Source organism: Strongyloides ratti, scaffold srae_chrx_scaffold0000006, assembly GCF_001040885.1.
Source record: "Strongyloides ratti genome assembly S_ratti_ED321, scaffold srae_chrx_scaffold0000006".
Taxonomy (NCBI): Eukaryota; Metazoa; Nematoda; class Chromadorea; order Rhabditida; family Strongyloididae; genus Strongyloides; species Strongyloides ratti.
The window spans coordinates 388776-413711 of record NW_020171514.1 but is presented as its reverse complement, the minus strand read 5'-3'; the positions used below and the strand labels follow the sequence as shown (position 1 = coordinate 413711).

The window sequence follows — 24936 nt, the reverse complement described above, 5'->3', positions numbered from 1 at the left end:
TTATATCAGTTATTAAAAAAATAAATTAGATATGTTATAAGTTTCTTTGAACTTTAAAGTATAGACACTAATGAGACATCATGTTTGTAATAAATTACAATAGTTTAGTTATAAAATAATCATTTAAACATTACATTTTTAATTTTTTTTTATTTATATAAAATTTTTTTTTATAATCAGTAATAAGTAATAATTATGTTTAACTGAAAAAACAATAAGCGTTATCATGTAAATTATAATAATTAATAACAAGAATATAATATAAAAATTGTTAAAATTTTTTTAAATTACTACAATTTGATAGAAAAAAAGTGATCAAATAGTAATGTATACAAGAACAATATATAAATAATAAATTATAATATCTTTTCTTAAGATTCTATTTAAATTAATTTTTATAGATATATATTTTATACAGTTAAACTTTAAAATTGTTCAGAATAAAATGTAATATACAAATGTATATACTAAAGGTATACATTTTTTTTTGTTTGATTTTTAAAATATATTATAAACTACAAGTTTGCAATTATTTCTATTTAATTGTATAACAAAAAATCATATTTCATATATATTAAATTTATCTAGATAAATATTGGTTTATAAAGAAATATTTTTAACATAAAAAAAACTTTACATCGATTTATAATTAAACATGCCATTTAAACATGACGAATTAAAGTGATTCTTATTAAAAAATTGTATAATATAAAATTATTGTACAATTTCCGATAATGATAGAATAGATCTAGAGAAATTCAAATAAAGTGTCATACATTATTATACGCATAATAATACATTTTAAATATGTCATCATTATTTATATTAACTAGATAAGCAATTTTTTTGATTCTAAAATATTTAGATCAAAATGAATAAAATTTAGCAAAAAAAACTATGTTTTATTTATCAAAATACAACAAAAAAAAGAACAAATAATTTTTATAAACTTAAATTAAAATTATACAGAAATATTATATAAATATAAAATAAAACTGTAGAAAAGATAAAAAAAAAAAATTATATAAAAATAACCATGAATAAAAAGACAAAGTATATATAGCTCTCTTTTACATACAAATATGTGCTAAATCTTTTGAGTATTACATTTAACAGATATTTGTATATCTATTTATAAAAATACTGGAAACAAAAGAACAGTTTTTGACTACTATACATTTTTTTTAAAATAAAATTTTTAAATGGTACATGGAAATAATATAAAATATCTAATAATATAATATTATACAACCAAGTATATTACAAATTTAAATATAACAAAATGTACAAAAAAAAATTTTTTATAAAGTAAGATGTATAATTATATTTGATGTAGACCAAATAAAAAGCGTTATTATAATAAATAATAATTGGAAAATAATAATTTTCTAAGAAACAGAACTATTTTTTTATGTAATATTATAAATAATATGAAATCTCACTTTCAAAATATTTATTAAAATTTAATAATAGAAATTTTAAAGTGCTATAAATAACAAATTGTCATAACTAAATTATAAATAAATCTTAAGGCAAAAAAAAAAATAGATAATATGATTATAATGTTGATAAAATAATAATACTTGTTTGGAGGAAATTAAAAATTTTTGATTTAAAATTTTATTATTTTTAATTATTATGAAATTAATAAATATCTTTTTAAATCTTTTTTTTTGCTTACCAACGTAAATTTTTAAATAAGAAAATTAATATTATAAAAGTATATTATTTAAAAAATTAGATTTATAAAATTAATAAAAATGAAAAAAAAAATTTTCTATTTAATTTATCAAAAATTATAATTAATATATAATGTTTAAAAAAATAGAATAATTTAAATTTTTCAAGGCTATTAATATTTATTTATAAGTACATTTATTGTAAAATTTTAAGATTATATAAGGTATAATTTTTTTCTTTATAATAAAGAAATTAATTAATACATAAAGATTATTTTAAAAGAACAATAAATATATAATTAAAGTATTATACATGTATATAAAAGATGATCCAGTTTAAAATTAATTATATATTTGTAAGAAATTTTTATTTAATGTTTAATATGATTATGAGAAATACTCGGGAATATAATAAAAAAAAAATGAATGATTGATAAAAATGTTAATTGTGCTCAAATTAATTTAAAGTAACATCCTTGTAAAGTAATTGTATAACAAAAAAGTGAATATTTTAGTAAAAATTGTTAGAAATTTAATGCTGACAATTAAGATTGTCATTACTTCAAATAAATTAAAATATTTAAAAAATATAGCTTTATAAAATAATATTATTATATGTTAAAATAAAGAAAAAAAATAAAGCATGTAAAAAATTTAAACAATTTGTTTACAAATTTTTAATCTTCAAAACAATCAATAGACTTAAAGTATTTCTAATCATCAATTTTAATAAAATAACTTTATAACAAATAATATTAAAAAGCATTATTTTTAATAAACCGTTTATATTGATAAAAAACTTTTGTTTAGTAGTAAATTATTTCTAATCTTTTAAATTATTTAACAATAAAATATCTAAAATATATACATTTTTTTGATTTATTTCATTAGATCAGAGTTAAAATTATCCTAAAAACACGTTAACAATTTATTTATCAACTTCTTACAATAGTTTTAAATAAATTTCTAACATTTTTATAGTTTGATAACTGAATTTATGACACTGATATGAATATGAGGATCCTGTTAAATTACACTTTTATAACATAACTTAAAAAATTTTGTTACATTAGTTATGATTCATAAATTTTAAAGTTGATATTATCTTTTAAATTTTTATTAACAATACTATTTCAATAAAATTTTTTAATACATAATCATAATTTTAATATGAAATTTCAATTACCAAAATTAAAATGGATATTTCAAATACCAATTTTATCAATATTTTTTATGTATATTATATTTTTAATATGTATTTTTATGAATATATATGTATTACTATCAAGAGCTGATACAATTTTTTATCTTAGAATTTATCATGTTATTGTTGGATTTTTAATGATTGCTGCTAGTATTGTAATGATAGAATTTATGATTAGAACAAGAAAATTACCTAAACTTGATTCACCACATGAAATGCCTAGACCGGCTATGATTGGTGCGATAACATTAACAGTTGGTATTGTTGTTGGTTATGCTTATTTTATAATCTTTAATTTTTCATTTTCTAATTGTGACAAATTAGTTGATCAATTATATGGATCTGAATTTTATCTTGATGCTATATATTCAACATTAATGATTATATTTTGTTTTTTATCATTAATTTATGTATTTCATCGTTCATATTATGGAGCAATAAATACACATCTTGATCATATTGGTAGATTATGGATAAATATAACATTTACAGTTGTATGGTTAAAAATAGTTATATATAAAGGTTATCTAAGTCATCAAGAACTTTGTCAACGTAAAGAATTAGAAGGTTATTGGTGTCCTGTAATTAAAAGACATTATGATTGTGATCCATATAATGATTTAAGTGGTACACAAAAAATATGGTTTTATCTTAATAAAGGTCTTCTTAATACTTCTGTAATATCATGTGCTTCAGAATTTTTTCCTGTTCTTCTTATTGCACATTGGTTGGCATGTGGTGGTGCTGAAGAAAAAGCTGAAGATTTATTAAGAAAAAGACAATTAAAAAGAGGTATTCGTAGTATGATGCAAGAATTTATCAAAGATATTTCACGTGTTTATGCTGATACTTCTAATGTTATTGGACCACCATTAGTAATATCAAACATTCTAAAATTTCAACATATATTTTTTGCTTTAGTAGCATTTATTGGAATGCTTGTTAGATGGTTTGTATTTTTTTATTATTCAATTAATTTTAATACATTAGCAAAAAAACATTGGATTCAAAATGATTGGATATTTTTAGTGACATCTTTTATTCAAGCATTATTTTTTTTAAATATTTATCGTTGGGTTAAAACAGTAAAATCTGAAAGATTAGATGCACATCATAAAGCACAAGCTAGAGGTGATATTATTATTTTATTTGGATGTACAATGATTCTTTCTGTTAAATTTATATTACAATCAGTAGAATTATTTTATCAACAAAATAGTGATATAATTTCTATAACGGAAGAAATTATAAAAACATTATCATTATTCTTTGTTCAAGTATGTTTATGGTTTCAATATTTAGCAATTCGTCGACTTCTTGCTTTAAGTGATCGTGATTTAAATTCTTCAAAATCATTTTTACCTTGTGTATCAATAAGTGGTTTTTTACTTGCATGGATACATTTTGGTTGTACATTTTTAGATACATCTGTAATTAAATATCAATTAACAGATGAGACTTTTGATTTTAATGAAGTATCATTGATATGTATGATTTTTACACAAACTATTTTTCCCGCTGATTATCTTTATGCATTTACTGTTTCAGGATGTTGGATGGATCTTATCATTAGGTAATCAAAAAAAAATTTTTTTATTATATAATTATTTTAGGTACATGGAAATGGGTCTATTTCAATTGGGTAAACCACGTTTAGAAATAACTAAACATCATGGAAATAATCATTTAAAAAAAGAAGAAAATAATAATAAAACATTAAATAATAATAATATTAATGATACTTATTCAATTACAAGTGTAATTAATAATTCTAAAAGAGATTCTATATCAATTACGAGTAGATTTAGAAGCAAATAAAGAATGAACATTTTAAAAACACTGAAATTAACAACATCATAGTATATAATGTAATTTCTAACAAAACTATCTTTAATAAAGTAACATAACAATTTTGAAATTTTTGTAATTCCATTTTATTTAATTAATTAAAGAAAGGTTTATTATTTAAAAATATTTACCAAACTTCAAAAATTATGTTATTTTAATAAACTACTAAATAATATATATTCTTTTAAATGTTTCAAACAATACATAAATAATAATTTATCATATTATTAAAAAAAGTGAGACGAAAACAATATATCAAAAAAACAAATGTATTATTTTATTTTATTAATAATAATATTTTCGTTAATTATTTGTTTTTTACATTAAAGTTTAATATTTAAAGAACAAATATTTATGGTAAAAATTTAAAAGTACTCTTTTTCATTTGAATGATACAAATTTTTGACATTTTTACTTTATTTTATAATAGTAATATTTTTAACTTAATTTATAAATTTTTATTCATTAATAATTATTTATATATAAAACTTTTATCACATCATTACAATTTATTAAATATTTATTATATAATGTAATTATTCATATAACAAATATCATTAAAATTTGTTAAAATATATATATATAATGTTAATGTTTCAAATTTTTCTGTAATAAGCTTAATATCAATCAAAATAATTCTAAAAATAAAAGTAATAAAATTTCTTATTTTATAAGAAAAATATATTTTTAAAAATATTTTAATATTTTACCTACTAAATTTATTTGTATATATATAAACATTAAATGAAACTATCTTTGTTAAAGTGATTGTAATTTAATTAATTTAATAAATGTAAATATATATTTAATGATAATAAAAACGATGGTAACTATATATTTATCATTATATTTGGCAGATTAAAGATTTTCATAAAATAATATATGAAACAAAAAAAAAATAATTTCTAACTTTTAACGTTTTAAATAGATTTATGTATACCAATTAGGTAATTAATATCAAGGTTGTTTATAAAAGATTGTGTAATAGCGTATATTAAAACGGCAAGCATAAACTATAATTGTATTTTTATTGTAAACATATTTAATATTACTTTTAATGCCATTATTTTAGATATATTAATAAATACATTTCAAAAAAATTATGAATTATTATTATCTTTATTTTTCAATTGTTCTATTTTTTGGTATAAAAGGAATACCTACTCAAGAATTAGGTAAAAAAATTAAAAATGAGGAAGAAAATACTAAAAAAAGTATGTTAAAAGAGAATGCAGTTACATTAAAACAAAACATTTCAAATGTAATTTTAAAGAATATAATGGAAAAAGAAATGCAAGAAATTGAAAAAACAGTTCAAAATTTATTATTTCATCATAAAGTGATTTTATTTTCAAAAACACATTGTATATTTAGTAAAAGAGCAAAAGAAATTTTATCAAAATATGATTTAAAAGAATATGAAATTGTAGAATTAGATCTTATCGATCATGGTCCCAAATATCTTGTTAGTTAAAATATTATTTAATTTTTATTTATTATTTTTTTTAGAAAGCTTTAAAAAAATTATCTGGAATACATACAGTACCACAATTATTTATTGATGGTGAATTTATTGGTGATGCCAGAAAAATTATATCAAAAGATGCAAGTGGAACACTTAAAGAAATTTTACAAGGAGCCAATGTTTTATTTGATAAACTTAAACATCGTAATTAATTTTTCTTTATTAAAAAACTTTGTTTATTTTTTTATAATTGTAAACAATTAATTTTCAATTAGTTATTATTATTAAAAATTAATAGTTATTATTAATAAAACAATTAAAAAAAATTATTTGCATTTTGGAATATTCATTATACATTTGCATCCACAACCAGCAGGACAAAGTTTTTGCTCACGAAACCATTCATTAATATGTTGGTAATGTCCTCCATGCCCGCATAAAAAACATACTGATATTAATCCTAAAAAAAATGATAAAACAATAAATATACTATATAAACGTAATAATTAACCTCTACAACATAAATTACAAATAGAACATTTTACTTGAAGAAGTTCATCATCTATATGACTTGAAGTTTCTTAAATATATAATATATTAATAAATAAAATAAAAATATATAAATATTTTTTTACCTTTTTTACTTTCAATTATATAGGATAAATTTGATTGAAATTTATTAAATTCTGCAAATTTATTATAATCACCCATTCTATATATTGCTTTACAATAAACGTTTTGCATTACATTCATATAATGAAGTAGTGTATCATCTAATGAATATTTTATCCTTTCACTTTTATCTACATGATAATTATCTTTTTCTATTATATCATTAATTGCATACTTTTTATATGTAAGTTTTCCAGAATCAGTACATTGAGAAACATAATAATTAATTAAAATAGGAAAATCATAATAATTAACAAAATACTTTGAAGATTCTTTTTCTTCCATACAAATTAAATTTTCATATTTTTGTTTATAATGTGTTAATACACTTTCAATATCATATTTAAGAGCCTATAATATATAATTATATTTTTAAAATAATATATTATACCATATGACTTACTAAATTATAATAAACTATAGCACGATAATATCCATAATTACTTAAATAGGATACCTAAAAATTAAAAATATATAAAGATAAAAAAAAAGAAACATACACGAGATGGTATTGAAAGAGGTAATGTTATACCAGTATCACCTGATGTTATTAGTAATTTTTTTGTTTCTAATATACATATACGACTTAAAATAATTGCCAATAATGTTAAAGAATGATAGTCAGATGATCGTATAAAATGTTGTAAAATAAATTTTAATGGTGCAAGCTTATAACTATGTTCTGTTGTAAATTCATTTTTAAATCCTTTTGTAAATTGATTCATAATTTTTAATAATTCTACTTTCATTTCATTCCATATACTTATTATTTGCTCATTATTTAAAAACATTCTCGATTCAATATGTTTTAAAATTTGATTTATATCATTATCAATTAAATGTATACAATTATTTTCACATATATTTATATGTTTTTCTTTTTCATGATCTTTTATTATAATTAATGAATCATTTTTTTGTAATAAAATTTTATTAACATCATTCATTGATAATGATTCTTTTAATGTATATAATACTTTTCCATGACTTTTAAATGGATAACATTGTTTTAATGAATTGTATAAATCTTTATTACAATTTGTTGTATGTAAATATTCATCTTTATTTTCTTCATTCCTCTCTTTCATATCAATAAATTTACGTAATTTTAAATGATATGCAGTAACTTCATGTTTTTCCCATGTGAAAGCTAAAATATATTTTTCAAATTGTTTTCTTAGATGTTCTCTAAAATGATGTAATGATCTAAACATTGACCGAAATTTAGGTAATTTATCTCTTGGATTTATATGAAAAACATGTAATTTATTACCTTTTTGATTTCTAAATTTTGTACCACATGTTAATAATTTACCATTTATTTTATCATTTTTATCAATTTTTTCTGTTATAATTAATGCTTGATAAGTACTATTTATACCAAATGTTATAAAATGTCCTGATTTACAAAAATGTGCACCAAACTTTTTTGGTAAACATATATTTTTATCATATCCATTTGGAGTATAATTAAATGGAAATGTTGCTGCTAAAATTCTATGATCAATTTTATCTAAAACATTATGTGTTGATTTTGATAAATTTTTTAAAAGTTTTATATTTACATTATTTGATTGAAAATTTTGATAATTATATACATCTTCATCTGAATCAGTATGACAAAAATCACTATCAGATGAATCTGTAAAATATTCTGGTAAAACATTCATTTCTCTTATTATTTTTGGTATTTGTCTTACAACTATACATAAAAATGTCATATTTTTATGATCTCCTTGATTTTTATTATTACCACAAGAATTTTTTTTTCTTATTTCTTTTTTTTCATACATACTTTTGATAAAATTTTTATTTTTTGGTAATGTTTTTTGTATATTACATTCTAATTGTAAACGTTCAAGAAATTCTTCTGCTTCTTTTGTTGTCAAAGGACAATCTTTTTCATAAATACTTATAAAAATATTACCATTACTAATAAAATCACAATGAAATCGTATCTCCATAACTAATTTAAATGAAACTTTAATATTTTCATATACTATCATAACAGCTGCTCTTGAAAAATTAACTTCAGCTGCCTGTAATTCTAGTGTTGATATATTTTTTAATCCTTCTAATTCATTTAAAAGATTGTCATCAAAATATGGTATTTTTATAAATCTACTATATTCATTTACAACAGCAATTTCTTTAGGTAATGAGATATCTTTAGAATCTGTTATACTTAATGAATCACTTTCTTCAATAATATTATTAATTTGTTCTTTTGATAATAAAAGACATTCAGAATTTAGTGTTTCTGAATCATAACGTGTAATTCTTTGATCAATTTCAATATCAGTATTTTTTTGAATAGTAGGAGCATGTAATATTGATTCTATTTCTGTTCCTAAATGACATGAATTTAATGTTCTTCTACAAAATTTTCCTGAACAAGTAATATAAAAAAAATATAATTCAGACATATATTCATCACTATACTGCCATACACCACCACGTATTTTTTCATCAATAAAATCTTTAGAAAAAATACTATTATCACCTGGTCTCCTCCATATTGTATATGAAGGTAAAAACATTTTTTGATTAAAATAAAGATCAGTTATTGTTGTAAAAAATTTACCACATGGTGAATTGCTAAATTGCTTTGCTGGTAATAATGGACTTTTCAATTCATAAATCGGAGAATTAAAATTATTACAATCCCAATAACGTATACTTAAATCATCTGATATTGTTATTACTATATCATTATCTAAATTATCCCATTGTAAATCATTTATAATATTATCATGTGCAAATACATTTTTAAATGCTTTTTTAGGATATCGCATATCAAATAATTTTATATTTGTGCTTTCTGAAAAAGCAACATAAAATTGTTTTTCTCCAATATTTGATTTTTTAAATTTTCCATGTCGCATTTTTGATAGTGATGAAAACCATGATACTGGATTTTTTTCACGTAAATCCCATATATAACCTCTATTATCATTTGATGTTGTGATAATTAAATTGTCATTATCCATACACCAATCTAAATCTGAAATTTTTCTACCCGTTTCAGATTTTGAATAAATACATATAATATCAGATTCTGTTATTTTTGATACATTTAAATCAGAAACATTTGTAAAAGCAACTTTTAAATCTGACGTATCAAAATTATTTAAACGAAGAATATCAACATTTGTTTCTTTTATATTTTTAGCGTGACATGAAGAACAATTTTCCGTTATTGTTGGATGATGAAGTGTAATGGTACGTGAACTAACCAATTATAATTATAAATAAAAAAAATATATAAATGTAACTTACCTAGCTGTTATAATAAATTTACCTTTTTGATCTGAATCAATGCAATAAGCATCTAGTTTGTTATTAAATATTGTACAGCCATTCATTTTTTATGACAAAAAAAAAAAAGTTATTTATTATAATTTTATTAAATGTATCTACATTGTAATGATCTTGTAACGAATGTTTTAGAATAGATTTTAAAAATGTTACTATGATGAAAATTTAAATAATATAAAGTAAATTTTTTAAAGAATAAAAATATAATTAAGAAAATTATAATAAACTTTAAATTATTTGCATTATTAATTATCATGAAATTATTTCAATGATATGTTTATTTTTATATTCGATATTAAAAATTTATTACTTTTATTCAATATATATTAAATAAAAAAGTATATTCAACTACATTGATTATATTTGAAAAAAAAAAAATTTTTTTTTTATAATTGTATGAGAAAAATATTATACATTTTAATGTATTAAAAATTTATTCACAACAAATATATTAATTTATAATACATATTTCCATGTAAACAACATTAAATTGAATAATTTGAAAAATTGATATCAATCATTATCAATAAAAAAATTAATAATATAAAAAAAAAAATTATTTTCTTTCAATACATCTTACAAAATTCAATTTTCATTTTTATTTATATATATTTTTAAAAATTTTAAACAATTATTCCCTTTATAACCTTGCCTACATAAAATTTATATATGTAGTGTATGGCATATGTTGAATACTACCGATTCGTTTTCTACTTTAAATACTATTTTAACAATAGTTATGTTGTTTGGTTAAGAAAGACGAAATATATTCGTCTTCTACATTATTTGTATATATTATATTTATAGCAGTCATTATTCTCAAATTTTATACTTTGTGTACACATACATACATACTAGCGCCAGTAACATTTTATTCGCTTTTAAATGTTTCTTCATGTCATCTAAAAAATTTTGATGTTGTAGTACAACGTTAATATTAAAGTTATCTTGCCTTGTAACTCAGTATTAGAAATATATTATTTCTATAATATATTTAAAGACATATATATAAATTTATATATAAAAATATATATATTTATATATATAAATATAATATATATTTTTATTTAAAATATTTGCACGTGTTTAAATAAAAAATACTATTTGTAGAAATACCTACCAAAAAAAGTAGAAATTATTTTAATTTAATTTTTTTCTCATTATTTTAATTTTAAATTATTTTATTTTATATTTTTCCCATTACCCTACTGTAGCGTTATATTTCCAGCGTCTTACACACGAAGGCGCCAAATTTTTTACAAAAATGTGTGGAAGCATATACCTTCAATTATTAGAATCGACAGATTAAATATGTTTTTTTTTTTTTACCATCATTCATTTATTTAGATAAATTTTTTTTTTTTACATTTATATAATTATAATAACTTTAGTCACATGTATTAATTTTTTATTAGATGAGGCGTTACTGTAGTAATTAAGGTTAAATAATTAAAAATATTAAATTTAGTGTTATAGTACTTTTGTAGCATATTTATAGAGCAAGAAAATAATATATTAAAGAAATAAAAAAAATAATTTATTAATGTTAACATAAAAAATTATTATTTCTCGATTATGAATAATTTTATAAATAACAAGTTATTTAAAAGAATAAATTCTTATGTTTATAATTTTTTAAAATTTATTATAGTTCAATTTTTCAGTACAAATTTACTGCTAAAAATCAAGTGAAAATGGCTAAAGCTGTAAGTTTTTAATATAATTATATTTAACTTTATATTATAAAAAAAATTTTTTTTTTTATTCTTATACATTATAAAATATAAAAATAAAGATATTAATTATATATATTTTTTTTTATTTATAGACTAAGAAAACAACAAAAAAACCAAAAGATCCAAATGCTCCAAAAAGAGCACTTTCTGCTTTTTTCTTCTGGTTAAAGGAGAATCGTGAGCGTATAAAGAAACCTGGAATGGGTGTTGCTGAAGTCGCAAAAGCTGCTGGAGTCGAATGGAATGCTCTTACAGACAAGAAAAAGTGGGAGAAAAAGGCTGAAGATGATAAAAAAAGATATGAGCGTGACTTAGAAAATTATAAAAAAATGCAAGCTTCATGAAGAAAAGTTGTCAAATTATTTTCCATAAAAAATTAACCTCATTTAAAAATTGTTTTTTTTTTCGTATAATTTTACTTTAAAAACAAAACTTTTTAATTGTACAACTGTTTTGAGCAGTTATTATTTTTTTATTGTCATAAAATTATTATAAAAAATTTTTTTTGTAATTTTAAATTATCTTTTAAGATATTTTAATTATTACATTAGTAATTTTACTTAATAATTATTATTCTTTTATACTACTAAATTTATAAAAATTTTTTTTTGGATTTAAAATTTCTTTTATATAGAAATAAATATCAATTTTATTAAAGAGTACTAATATCATATCAGTAACATTTAGATAGGTCTCTCATTATATATTTGTTTAATCAAACAATTTGCATTAATAAATGTTTTATTAGTTATTGTATTCATTTACTGATGTTCAGATTACAATTATCAACAAATGATATCTTGATAGGAAGCTTAAAGATAAGATTATAATCTTTAATTTGCATTTTATCGTTAATATATAACGAAACTTATACAATTAGATATATATTTAATAATAATAAAAAGCATTTTTTATTGTTTGATATACTTTTGATGATATAACTTTTTTTATTTTAAAACGCGTCATTTATTTAAAATTTTTTTACTTTTAAATCATGTATACTTTACAAAAGTTATTATCACAGGTATTTTATTAAATATTATATTATTATTTGTAGAATTTTATAAAAAAATTTAAGTATCAAAGTATAATTGCAGAAATGTATACAAAAACAACAACTTCAAATATAGATAATAAAACTATTGACTTACGTTCAGATACAGTTACAATGCCATGTAATGAAATGAGAAAAATAATGGCAGAAGCAATTGTAGGTGATGATGTTTATTCTGAAGATAAAAGTGTAAATGAATTAGAAGAAAAATGTGCAAAATATTTTGGAAAAGAAAGTGGTTTATTTGTTGTTTCAGGAACAATGGGCAATTTGTTAGCTGTAATGGCACATTGTAATCCAGGTTCAGAAATAATTGTTGGTAATCATCAACATATTCATAAATGGGAACAAGGAAATTATGCTCGTTATGGTGGTGTTAGTGCAACTATTTTAAACAATAATCCTGATGGTACAATGAATTTAGATGAAGTTGAAAATTCTATACGTAATAATAATGATATTCATTCTCCAAAAACAAAATTAATATGTCTTGAAAATACTCATAATTATTGTGGTGGTATTGCAATACCTAAAGAATATTTTAAAAATATAAAAAAAATTGCAACAAAACATAATATTCATGTTCATTTGGATGGTGCAAGAATATTTAATGCAGCAGTAAAATTAAATTTATCACCAAAAGAATTAGTTGAAGATGTAGATTCAGTAATGATGTGTTTTTCCAAAGGATTAGGAGCTCCTGTTGGTAGTATTCTTGTTGGTAGTAAAAGTTTTATTGAAAGAGCTCGTTATATAAGAAAAGGTTTAGGAGGAGGTTGGAGACAGGCTGGACATTTAGCTGCTCCAGCATTATATGCATTTGAAATTGGTTTAGAAACTGTCAAAAAAGATCATGAGCGTGTAATGATACTTGTTGAAAACTTGAATAACATTTCAAAAAAATATAATATGTATGATAAAATTAGAGTTCAAGATACTCCTACAACAAATATGATTATTTTAATATGCGAAAATTCAATTACACCTCAAAAAGTAATAAAATATTTAGAAGTATGTTTAAATATTATTTTTTTTTTAAATTTATTATTTTATAGAGTAAAAATATTTTGGCAATGGAATTTGACTCAAAACGTGTTCGTATGATTATTCACAGAAACATCAACGATAAAGATATTGAATATATTATAAAATGTTTTGAAGAATTTATCTCAAAAAGTTAAATATTTATGTGGAAAAAATGAACAGAATATTTGTAAATGCTTTTGAAATTGTGATATATTCAACAGCTGTTTTATATTAATTTTCATTATGATATTAAGATTTAAAAAAAATGTTCACTGACTTTATTATTTTCACATTTTACTTGTCATATCAAGAAAATATATTATCATTTCAAGATTATCAGCACGATCATCTGAATTTTTTTGAATCTTATCTGAGTTTTTATATTGGGGCTGTTTATCTTGTGGGTAAAAATTATCCCTTTTTCCAAATCTTATCAATGAATTTCTCATTGCCTTTTTATCAATTTCATAAGGTGGTATTCTAAAATAAAATTATTTAAAGTATTTTATATATTTTATTACCTGTACATTTCAATTTGACAGATATTCATTAAACATATAAGAATAAAAAGTTTAAAAACAAATAAAAATTTCATTTTTTGAGTTAGATAAAGTCTAAAAATAATTTTTAAAAAAAATCTATTATAAAAGGAATTTAAAATTTTACTAAATTGAAAATGGATATAAAAGTAAAATTTTAACAACTTTTATAAACCAAATGTAAAAAACTATTAATTTTATCTTTATGACATTTAAATATTAATGGTAAAAGTTTATTACTTGCTGGAAATAAGAAAAAAAAAATTAAATATTAAATGATAGTTAAAGATATTATATAATATCATAAAAATATTAATTACTTATTAAGTAGATATTTCAAATTTAGAATAAATCATGAGAAACTTATTTTTTGATATGTTAAAATAAAATTAAAATACTTTATTTATTTTAAATTTAAGTATATTTTAAAATTTATAAAAATGATTGGAAAATTTTTATTACACTAATAAATAAAATAAGTTTTTTTTTATTTTTACTTTATATTAAAATGAATATTAAGTTAATGTAAAAATAAAAATAAAGATTCATGTAAATAAAAAATTGAAAAATTATAATTTAAGATATTACTTGTAATACAAGAATAAAATTTATGTTATTATATAAATAATGATTAAAAACTGTTTTTTATATAATTTTTAACCATAAACAATTGTTACATTGATGAATTAAAAAACGTTTCAATTCAATTTAGGTAAATTTAAAGAAAAAAAAATAATGTTTTAATTTAATAAAGAAAACAAAATATAATTTAGATATTTAAAATTGAAAAAAACATTTGTATAAACTGCATTTCAATTTACTTCAAATTGATACTGTTTTATTTTTTAAACCATTAATTTATTTTCTAATTTGAAAAAAATATAAATACCCTTTTTAATACTTTTTTTTTAATTTGATGAATTTTATGATTTGTTTTATTTCATTTGTTCAATAAATGCTTTAAAAAATTAATTCAAATAATTTATAAAATATACTAACAAAAATGTTTTATTATTTTGATAACAAATATAATATACAAAGATTATATATAATATATTTAACATTTGTAAAATAAAAATAATCAAAAACAAATATTACATATATAGATAACAAAAAGTTATTGAAACATTCTGAAAATTTTAAGCATGTTAATTATTTAAATTCTTTTACAAAAAATTGTATATGATAAGTGAATTTTAATTGTTTTTAAATATAAATTATTATTTGATAATACACATTACTTGATTTATGGTAAAAACTAACTCATTTTTAAAATTAAATATAAATTAGTTTCACTTTTAAAAGTATTTTTTTTTAAATAATCTATAAATCTTTTTGATTTCTTTTTATAGTTATAAAAATATTTTAAATTATTTAAAGGTAAATTTTTTTTATTAATTACAATGATTTATTATAATATGATTTAGTCATAATATTTATTGTTATAAATACATTGAATTGACATTTTAGCTAATCTATTTTAAAACATTCTTCTTATTATAGTTTAAAAAGATAGATAGACTTTATGACAAATATAAGGCGTAATAAAACTATTAATATATTGATAGTCGAAATATTTATTCCATTTAATAATTGTGTCCATATTATATTTTAAAATACTAAATGTATAATAGTTTTCATAATAATAAAGATTTCTACATCTATGCATCTTAAAGTGTTAATATTTGTATTGGTGACAAATTTGCACTTGGAATGTAGGACAATCAAATTGACTTTTAATCAAGGTATATTTACATTAAATGAAAGTGATAATAATTTATTGCAATTTTTATTTTAGAGGAAGGAAACCAAGTCATTTCTTATTTTCATAATTTAGATAAAATAAATATTACCTGTGAAGCTGGTCAAGGTTTCACTTTAGAAGAAAGTAAAATTCTTTATAACAATAAAGAAATACCAAGTCGTTATATTTCTCGTCAAAAAAATAGGTATTATATTATATTTTATCAATCTATTATATTTATTTTCTAGTACTACATTAATAATTCAAAATTTTGTTCCTAATTCTCCTGAATCAAAATTTGAGTGTGTTCTAAAAAATACTTTTGATAATAAAACAAAGTCATTAAAAGTTATCTTTTACAAAATGTGTACTATTAATCAATGTTTAAATGGAGGAACATGTTTTGTACAAGGAAATGTTGAATTTTGTCAGTAAGTAGTCAATAAAACATTTACCTATTAATAATAACGTATTTTTTTTAGATGTCCATATGAATATCATGGAACATTTTGTGAAAAATTTATACCTGACATAAGTAAAAAAAAATTTCTTCATCCAAAAAATCTTTTATTTATACATATTTAAAATTTTTATTATATAATATTATTTTAAAAAAAAATGTATCGCATTTATTCTTACCTTATTTGTTATAATTTAAATATACATTGTTTATAAATTATAAGAAACTTTTTTTTTTTATTTTCTATCCAATTATTATATTATTAAAAAAAATAATAACCTTCTATTTATCCTTTTCAACCTTATGCTTTTTAAATTTAATTATTTAAAAAAAAAGTATTTTTTTTTATTTTATTTTAAAATAATAATTTTTTTTTTTATTTTAGATTTATTTGGAATATTTTATAAAAATGGTATGCAATTACCTGCTTCAACAATTGTTACATTATTGTTACTTATTATAATTATATTATGTATTTTTATATTTTGGTATATAACTACGTATACAAAATGGGGAGTTAAAAAAATTCATAAATTTTAGTAAGTTTTATTTTATATAATTTTTATTTATTTTATAGTCTTAAAAGACATCGAACTGTTGTTATGGATACCGTAAATGTTGAAGTAAAGGATAAAAATGAAACAATTAAAATGGATGAATCAAATTATGATTTAGCAATAAATAATAAGATTGAGGATGAAACACCATTTATTGATGATCCAGGACAGAACTATGACAATTTAAATCCTAAAGTATGTCAAAGTATGTATCAAATGAAATTAAATTTTTTTAATAAAAATGATAAATGATTAAAATGTTTTTTCAATTATGTTATATACTTATTAATAAATTTCAATTACCTATCCTTATTAAAAGTTATTATTTTCAATTATTTTTATATAAATAAAAAAACTTGACCTTGTAAGAATACTACTTTTAAAGTGTAAAAACGTTTAGCTATCGTCTTTCAAATTAACCGACAATTATATGGTGCTTTTCCTGTAATCAGAGGTCATGACAGCGGTCATTTTAGTTAAAATATAAATCATTGATGTCTTTTTAATTATTGTATATGTAAGCAATTAACAAAACAATAATAATGAAATTGTTTTAGTTATTAACATTTGAAGAACAAAATGATTATATGAAAATTAATAACTTTCTTTCTTTACAAAGAAATGATTCACAATTAAATAAATATATTATATATTATTTCTTCCAGAAATTAAAGAAATGGCAGATTGTTTTGATAAGTGATTGTTAAATGGAACAATATGAAACTATTTAAAAGTTTCTTAAAATCCTCTTGACAAATTTATTATTGTTATTGTAATAACCATTAAAGTATTAAAAGAGTTGACAAGAACCTTAATTAATTCAACCGTTATTATAATAATATTCTCTTATGCTTAAAATAAATCTTTGGTACTTCAACAATAAAATTAACACATATGGCTTTAACATATTAAAATGTTTAATTATAAAATTAAAAGTTCTCCTTTTTTTTTCATTTCATGGCACTTATAACAAAAATAAAAAACCTTTTTTTTTTGTTTAATTAATTTTAAAAATATCTAGTTTTAAATTATATTTAATAATGAGAAAAAAAAAACATTATCAATTAACGATGATATGCCTTTTAAAGGTATAAACATTAATAAATTATATATAAATATAATTTTAATTTTTCATATAATTTGATAAATTGTTAGATGTATAATATAAAATAATCAACATTTATCATTTTACGTATATTTGTACTTGTTTTCTTTTAAAATTATTTTATTTATATTAAAAAGACTAATTTTGACACCCTTTTTTTTCTCATAAATCAAAGTTAAAATTTTATAATAACCCATTTTGTCACGAATATTGAAACATAAAGAATTTTTCAATAATACATTGTCTTAAAAGCATGGTACTTAAACTTGTCATTTAAAAATACCATTTTAATACAGTGTTTATAGATCAAGAGAGGAGAGGGCGTTATGTTAAAGAAATAAACTTTATTAAGTTCATGAAACTTATTAGGCGGTACTTATAATATTATTAACTAATAAATTTCATTTAAAATTCTAAGTTTATTTCCGATAAAAGATTGTTTTAATTTAACAAAAATATATTATTTTATATTAATTTTAAATATGAATTCTAACACTAACACTAATAAGGTAATTAGTAATGTACCTGACTACTGTCAAGTAATGAGAGTTAAAGGTATCTTTTAAAATATTAATATTAAAATATAATATTATATTATTTATAGGCTCAAATGGAGAAGTAAAAGAACTTTTATTTCCTAAAGCATTGGATCTTGATAGACCTAAAAGACCAAGAACAACATTTTCAACAAGTCAATTAAAAACTCTTGAATATGAATTTGAAAAAAATCCATATCTTGTTGGATCCGATAGAATATTTCTTGCTAAAAAACTTAATCTTACAGAAACACAAGTAAAAGTATGGTTTCAAAATAGAAGAACTAAATGTAAAAGAAAAGTTGTTGATAATGGGATGTCACATATATCAAACAATAATTCATTATTAAATGAAAATAATAGTAATCCATCTTCACCAAATTTAGCACCATCTACATTAAATATTCAATCGTGGAATTCACATCAGATACCAGTATCATCATTTAATGGTTTCAACCCTTTTATATATTTACCAACTCATGTTCAATTTCCATTTGATCAGGCACCTTTCTTTTCTGGATCTAATCAAATGAATAATACATTTCCATCATCATACAATTCTGCCTCTAATGTTTGTCATCAGATAGGTAATTAAAAAAAATAAATTTTATAATATATATGATTTTAACGCAACTTATTTTGATATGATTTTATATTATATTAAAAAAATTATTATTAATTATAATTAGTGACGTATACATGCAAGATTTATAGTGTAAAAAAAAATAAAATTATAAAAATATATTTAATTTTTTATTCGTTTTATTTGTTTTAAAAATTATTTTGAAAAATACCCATTTGATTTAATTTATTTGTTACTTTTTTTTTAATAATATGCGTTAATGTAGGTTTTTTAATTAATTGTTTACTACAATCTTCAATCTTTTTTATATTTCTTCGTACATATAATTCAGCATCTCGTTTCATTTGTTCTAATTTTGAATCTTCAATTTCATCTAATGCATATGGAAAACTCATGTATGGATTTAATCTATAATACATTCCACCAGGTAATAGATCATTTACACAAATATGTGTAGCTTGACTATCAGTAGCAGAGTCAATAATTTTTGATATTTTACTATATGTTTTTGTTAGGTATTGATCACAATTCAAAAATTCAATTTCAGATACTGATCGTCCAGTACCAATAGATACAACACATTGAATATCTTCATTTGGCCATAAATGTTTTGCCTCATGAATTGCTATAGCCGTAGGGTTATTTGCTAATATTCCACCATCTTGATGTACAATAGAACCAAGACGTACCTCTTCAAAATATCCTGGTGCAGCAGAAGATGCTTGTACTGCTTGCCAAATTTTAAAATTATTTCCTCCTTTAAATTGACTATCATGTCCAACTGGTAATTCATAATTTCTAAATACAAATGGCTGTAATTGCGGTGAATTAAGAATACATGAAACAATAGATATTTTTGGAATATCTTTATATTTAGCAGAATCAGCACATGTCATAGAATCTCCTACATTTTCTTTTAAAATTTCAGTCCACAATGATGTGTTGTAAAAAGAGTGTAACGTTAAAAGACCACTAACACCTGGTAATTTTTGTTGAGTAAATAATCTTCTTGATAAATCTACATAATTTCTTCGACATTCATCTACTGAAATTTTTTTAATACCCAATAATACAGCTAATATTGCCCCTGTACTAACACCTGAAATAAAATCAAATAATTCATATATTTTTTTTCCAGCAGTTTTTTCTATAGCTTCTAATACTGTTAAACCTATTATTCCTCTAGTTCCACCACCATCAATAGATAATATACGTATTCCAGAAGATTTTAAATATGGTGGATAACCTAATATTGATAAACATTTTCTAGCTTCTTCTTGTACTTGAACATCTTTTCCTGTTTCTACTAAATCTAGTAAATGTGGAATTAATAAATGATTTTTTATTGCTGTCATTCTACTAGATCTAAATTCTTGTATATGAGATATTAAAGCTTGAATTCTTAATAATTTTGAACTAGTTGATTGTGCCAATAATAATTCATTAACATGCATTTTAGTCATATTTATTACTTTTACTTTAGGTATATCTTTTATTAAAATTTTTGAAATTTTTGTTTTTGATAAATTCTGTTCATCATTTTTTGTACCAACATCCTTTTTAACTTTATATTTTAATATAGAATTTTCATCAATTTTTTTACCAAATTCATCCCAAACTGTTGTAAGAACACCAGAAAGATAACCAAAATAGGATGGTTGCAGAATGTCAATTTTTTTCTTAGGTATATCTATTTTATTTTCTTTTTTATCAACATTATTTAAACTAACTAAATAATATAAATTTTAACTAATATAATTATGATATATCACTTACATTGATTTTGATTAACATCAATAGTTTTATCCAATTCAATTTTTTTATTATTTTCATCATCTTTTATTTCATTACTGATAAGTAACTTTTTAGAATTATATATTTCTCTTGATTCAATTTTTTTTTTTAATTTAGTTAACAATAAAAATTGTTTGTTTTTAAGCATATTTGCTAGAAATTTCATAGGTATTTTTTGTGACAACAAATAATCTTTATCTAAAATAAATATAAACTTAAAACTAAAAATAATTTTAATAATATAGATAAGATCATAATATACTAGAGATTTAATCACGCCACAAATTTCAGTGTAATGATGGTTAGTAATTTCAAAACAGGAAATACTCACTAAATTTGACAAATGCTAAGTTAAATAATAAAATAAGATAATATTTTTATATAAATATATAATAAAATTAAAAAATTAAAAAAATTTTAAATAATATACTTTTTTTTATTTTTTATATAACTAGAAAATTTTAAAATTAATAAGGTTTAGATAATGAAATAATAAATGTTTATTATCATATTTAAATTGTAATGAGATTTGTTAAACATATGATATGAGAATTTTGTTTTAAAGTTAAATGTTAATTATAATGGCAGAATAAATGTACCAATCATTCTATCACATGATGTATTATAATAGTACAAATCTTATAGTCACAACATTTTTATCTTATTAAAAATTATTTTAATAATATCTATAGCTAAATTTTAGTACAAAAAAAGCTAAAAATGTTATTTATTTTACTGATAATTAAAAAAGAACCAATATATTCATATATAATAATTAATTAAACAAAAGTTTCATTTAAAAAAAAACCTAGTGATATATACTAAACTGATAAGTGTTCACTTTTCCAAACAATTCTTTTCAATTGTACTTTTATATCAAAGTACATTTTAACTCTAATAAAGAACTTTAATATTCAATGAATTTGTGATAGAAATTAATAAAAAAATTTTACTATTGTTTTATAGAAAGAATTTACAATAATTTTTTTTATATTCACTAAAAATATATATCAGTATAAATGTGAAAAAAGTGAAGTATTGGTTATATAATAAATATATAAATGTTTCATTTTATCTAGTATTTAAATACATAATATGAAAACTTTTCTAATATATTATCATATAAATATTATTTCATAAATCAAAATATGTATTGATTTATAAGATACTTTACTCATATATTTCTCATTTTATATTCATAAAAATTTTTTTTACACATTTAAGTAATTTTATAAAAATCAAAATTATAATTTAATAAAAAAAAACATACTTTGATGTTTAAAGAATAAGTGATTAATAATTAAACAACAATATATTTTCTAAAATTTAATAATATTCTAAAGAAATTGTTTTGATATAATGTCATAGTCATGAGCTTAAGTATAAAAAAAGTTATCTAAATATTCATTATTTAAAAAAAATTAATATAATTTACGTCATCAATTTTTAAGGGTTATACCACCCGTTTAGAAAAAATTTTGTTATTTTTTTATAAATTATCAATAAAGTAATAAATGATATATAAAATACTATAATAAATTAAACATTTTAATTAAAATTGAAATAAATTATATTAAAGTGCTTTTTAAAAATTATAATTAATCAAAAGATAAATAAAAACAAGTAATAATACACTATTAAAATTAATAAAGATTAATTTCATTAATATAAAATGAACATAATTGAAATTACAATGATATTTTAGTAAAAAAAATTGTTTTAAATAAGGAATATAAATTTTATTTTAAGAAGAATTTTTAGATTTTATAAAAAAAAAACCTTCTTCATTTGAATTTATAAATATATGTTAAATATTTATAAAACACTTTATAATCATGAAAAAATGTACTTCAGAAAAAACAATTATTAATTTTTTATAAAACATCATTTGTATATAAAAGACATTTGAGAACTCAATAAATAATAATTCATAACTATAAAAATATTGAATTCTTTTAATAACAATTGATTCATTTTATTATAAGTCAATGTTTGCTTTTTTATGTACTAATAAAATATCTATTTTTATAATACTAGTAAAAACAATTAATGTATATCAGAAATTAAAATTTTTTTAACAGATATTAACGTCCCGCAATTATGAAATTTCGTTAGACATATTAATACAAGAAAATGTTAAACATTATTATATAAGATTGTAAAGTGATTTATCAATTTCGTATTATAAAAACGATACACTAACAATGAATGAAAATTATTTTAAAAAATATTTTAAGTATAGAAAAATGAAGATTGAATAATAATGAAACTTTATTGTTTTTGTTAATTTTGATTTATAATCGGTTTTTTTATTATCAAGAAATTAAATTATTTTCTGCAAAAAGAAAAATTCAATTTACTTTATTATCAATGTATAATTAAAAATTACATAAGGTGGAATTTTTTTAAAATATAAAGATAGAAGAAAAAAATAAAAATAAATATTTTTGTTTCAAAAAAGATTACATGAAGAAATGTATGGAATTTGTAAAATAATAACATTCAATTTTTAATATATAATATATTTGCATTACAAATACTTTATTTTAAAATCTTTTATTTTCAGAAAAAATTTTTTTATCAATATAAAGACAAATTTTTATATTTTAAAAACATATAAAATGTTAAATATTTTATTATTTATTTGATTTATATGGCTAATTTTTTTTATATTTTATAGAGAAATCATTTGATATACTTATACAGAATGAAAAAAAATATTTTTTGTTCCTGGATTTATTGTTGAAATTTTCCTATGTATAAACATTTCATAAATCTAACTTTTCTAAAGTTATTCTTTTAATTTTAAATATAATATTATGACTATCATTATTTTAATTATAAAAAATGTATAAAAATAAAATTCATAGACACATTTTTCCATAATATGCTATAAGACGTCATATTGTTAATTCATTTTAAAAAATAATTTTTTTAATTATCTTGTTATTTGATACTTAATACCTATAATTGAATTTTAGAAAATTTGAAGATTTGTGGCAAATTGTAGATTTTAATATTAAATGACAATACAATTGGTATCTTTCTTTTATTAAATAACTTTTATAAAACATATATCAAAATTGTTACTAGTTTATATCTCCTATTGTTTTAACATTTTGATATTGTAAAAAATGCTAAATATATCTAATTGAAGAAAAATAATTGTCAGCAAATTTTAAAATTAAACATTAATTTCATAATTCAAGAATTACAAGGTCGTATTGTAAAAAGATGTTAATAAAAGAATAAAGAATTGACTCTGTAGTTCTGTTTTTTTGTTTTTGTTTTCAATAACAACATTTGGAGAAAAAAATATCAATAAATTTTACATTGAAAAAATCAACTGAAAATTACATATTTCAAATCACTTTTTATAACGTGATTTGTGGTCATTTAGTTTTAATTATTCTTTTAATTTATTAGATGTATATGTGTTTGCTATTTAATAATAATGAAATTAAGAAAAAAATAAAGTTTAATATAAAATATAACAATGTAAAACAATAGAATTAGTTTTTAAATCTCTTAGTTACATTAATTGAATTAAATCTGATCATACTTATAATATAAGTGATATATGCTAATTCACTAATACTATTTTTTTAGCAAAAAC

The 24936-nt window shown here is 19.2% G+C and overlaps 9 protein-coding genes across 9 annotated transcripts; 6 read left to right on the top strand and 3 right to left on the bottom strand.

Annotated features, from left to right (window-relative positions):
- Positions 1-2942: 2942 nt before the first annotated feature.
- Positions 2943-4701, top strand: SRAE_X000243000 (Hypothetical protein; the record flags this gene model as incomplete). The annotated part of the gene is made up of 2 exons (XM_024645644.1): positions 2943-4456; positions 4497-4701. 2 exons carry the CDS (start codon positions 2943-2945, stop codon positions 4699-4701), a joined length of 1719 nt encoding a protein of 572 aa, XP_024499906.1.
- A 1132-nt stretch (positions 4702-5833) lies between these two features.
- On the top strand, positions 5834-6408 carry SRAE_X000242900 (Glutaredoxin-1; the record flags this gene model as incomplete). Its single annotated transcript, XM_024645643.1, has 2 exons — positions 5834-6196; positions 6241-6408. 2 exons carry the CDS (start codon positions 5834-5836, stop codon positions 6406-6408), a joined length of 531 nt encoding a protein of 176 aa, XP_024499905.1.
- A 114-nt stretch (positions 6409-6522) lies between these two features.
- SRAE_X000242800 (WD40 repeat and WD40/YVTN repeat-like-containing domain and WD40-repeat-containing domain-containing protein) lies at positions 6523-10233 on the bottom strand (the record flags this gene model as incomplete). The annotated part of the gene is made up of 6 exons (XM_024645642.1): positions 6523-6656; positions 6708-6776; positions 6832-7219; positions 7272-7325; positions 7369-10099; positions 10148-10233. The coding sequence occupies 6 exons, from the start codon at positions 10231-10233 to the stop codon at positions 6523-6525; spliced, it is 3462 nt and encodes a 1153-aa protein (XP_024499904.1).
- A 1647-nt stretch (positions 10234-11880) lies between these two features.
- SRAE_X000242700 (FACT complex subunit SSRP1) lies at positions 11881-12266 on the top strand (the record flags this gene model as incomplete). Its single annotated transcript, XM_024645640.1, has 2 exons — positions 11881-11892; positions 12015-12266. The coding sequence occupies 2 exons, from the start codon at positions 11881-11883 to the stop codon at positions 12264-12266; spliced, it is 264 nt and encodes an 87-aa protein (XP_024499903.1).
- A 650-nt stretch (positions 12267-12916) lies between these two features.
- SRAE_X000242600 (Aromatic amino acid beta-eliminating lyase/threonine aldolase domain and Pyridoxal phosphate-dependent transferase, major region, subdomain 1 and Pyridoxal phosphate-dependent transferase, major region, subdomain 2 and Pyridoxal phosphate-dependent transferase domain and Threonine aldolase family-containing protein) lies at positions 12917-14157 on the top strand (the record flags this gene model as incomplete). The annotated part of the gene is made up of 3 exons (XM_024645639.1): positions 12917-12946; positions 13001-13987; positions 14032-14157. The coding sequence occupies 3 exons, from the start codon at positions 12917-12919 to the stop codon at positions 14155-14157; spliced, it is 1143 nt and encodes a 380-aa protein (XP_024499902.1).
- Positions 14158-14289: 132 nt separating this feature from the next.
- On the bottom strand, positions 14290-14552 carry SRAE_X000242500 (Hypothetical protein; the record flags this gene model as incomplete). The annotated part of the gene is made up of 2 exons (XM_024645638.1): positions 14290-14482; positions 14524-14552. 2 exons carry the CDS (start codon positions 14550-14552, stop codon positions 14290-14292), a joined length of 222 nt encoding a protein of 73 aa, XP_024499901.1.
- A 1652-nt stretch (positions 14553-16204) lies between these two features.
- SRAE_X000242400 (Epidermal growth factor-like domain and Immunoglobulin-like fold domain-containing protein) lies at positions 16205-17554 on the top strand (the record flags this gene model as incomplete). Its single annotated transcript, XM_024645637.1, has 6 exons — positions 16205-16286; positions 16340-16490; positions 16534-16716; positions 16768-16820; positions 17131-17284; positions 17323-17554. 6 exons carry the CDS (start codon positions 16205-16207, stop codon positions 17552-17554), a joined length of 855 nt encoding a protein of 284 aa, XP_024499900.1.
- Positions 17555-18889: 1335 nt separating this feature from the next.
- SRAE_X000242300 (Homeobox domain and Homeodomain-like and Homeodomain, metazoa-containing protein) lies at positions 18890-19538 on the top strand (the record flags this gene model as incomplete). The annotated part of the gene is made up of 2 exons (XM_024645636.1): positions 18890-18962; positions 19012-19538. The coding sequence occupies 2 exons, from the start codon at positions 18890-18892 to the stop codon at positions 19536-19538; spliced, it is 600 nt and encodes a 199-aa protein (XP_024499899.1).
- A 176-nt stretch (positions 19539-19714) lies between these two features.
- Positions 19715-21468, bottom strand: SRAE_X000242200 (Calcium-independent phospholipase A2-gamma; the record flags this gene model as incomplete). Its single annotated transcript, XM_024645635.1, has 2 exons — positions 19715-21255; positions 21303-21468. 2 exons carry the CDS (start codon positions 21466-21468, stop codon positions 19715-19717), a joined length of 1707 nt encoding a protein of 568 aa, XP_024499898.1.
- Positions 21469-24936: the final 3468 nt, after the last annotated feature.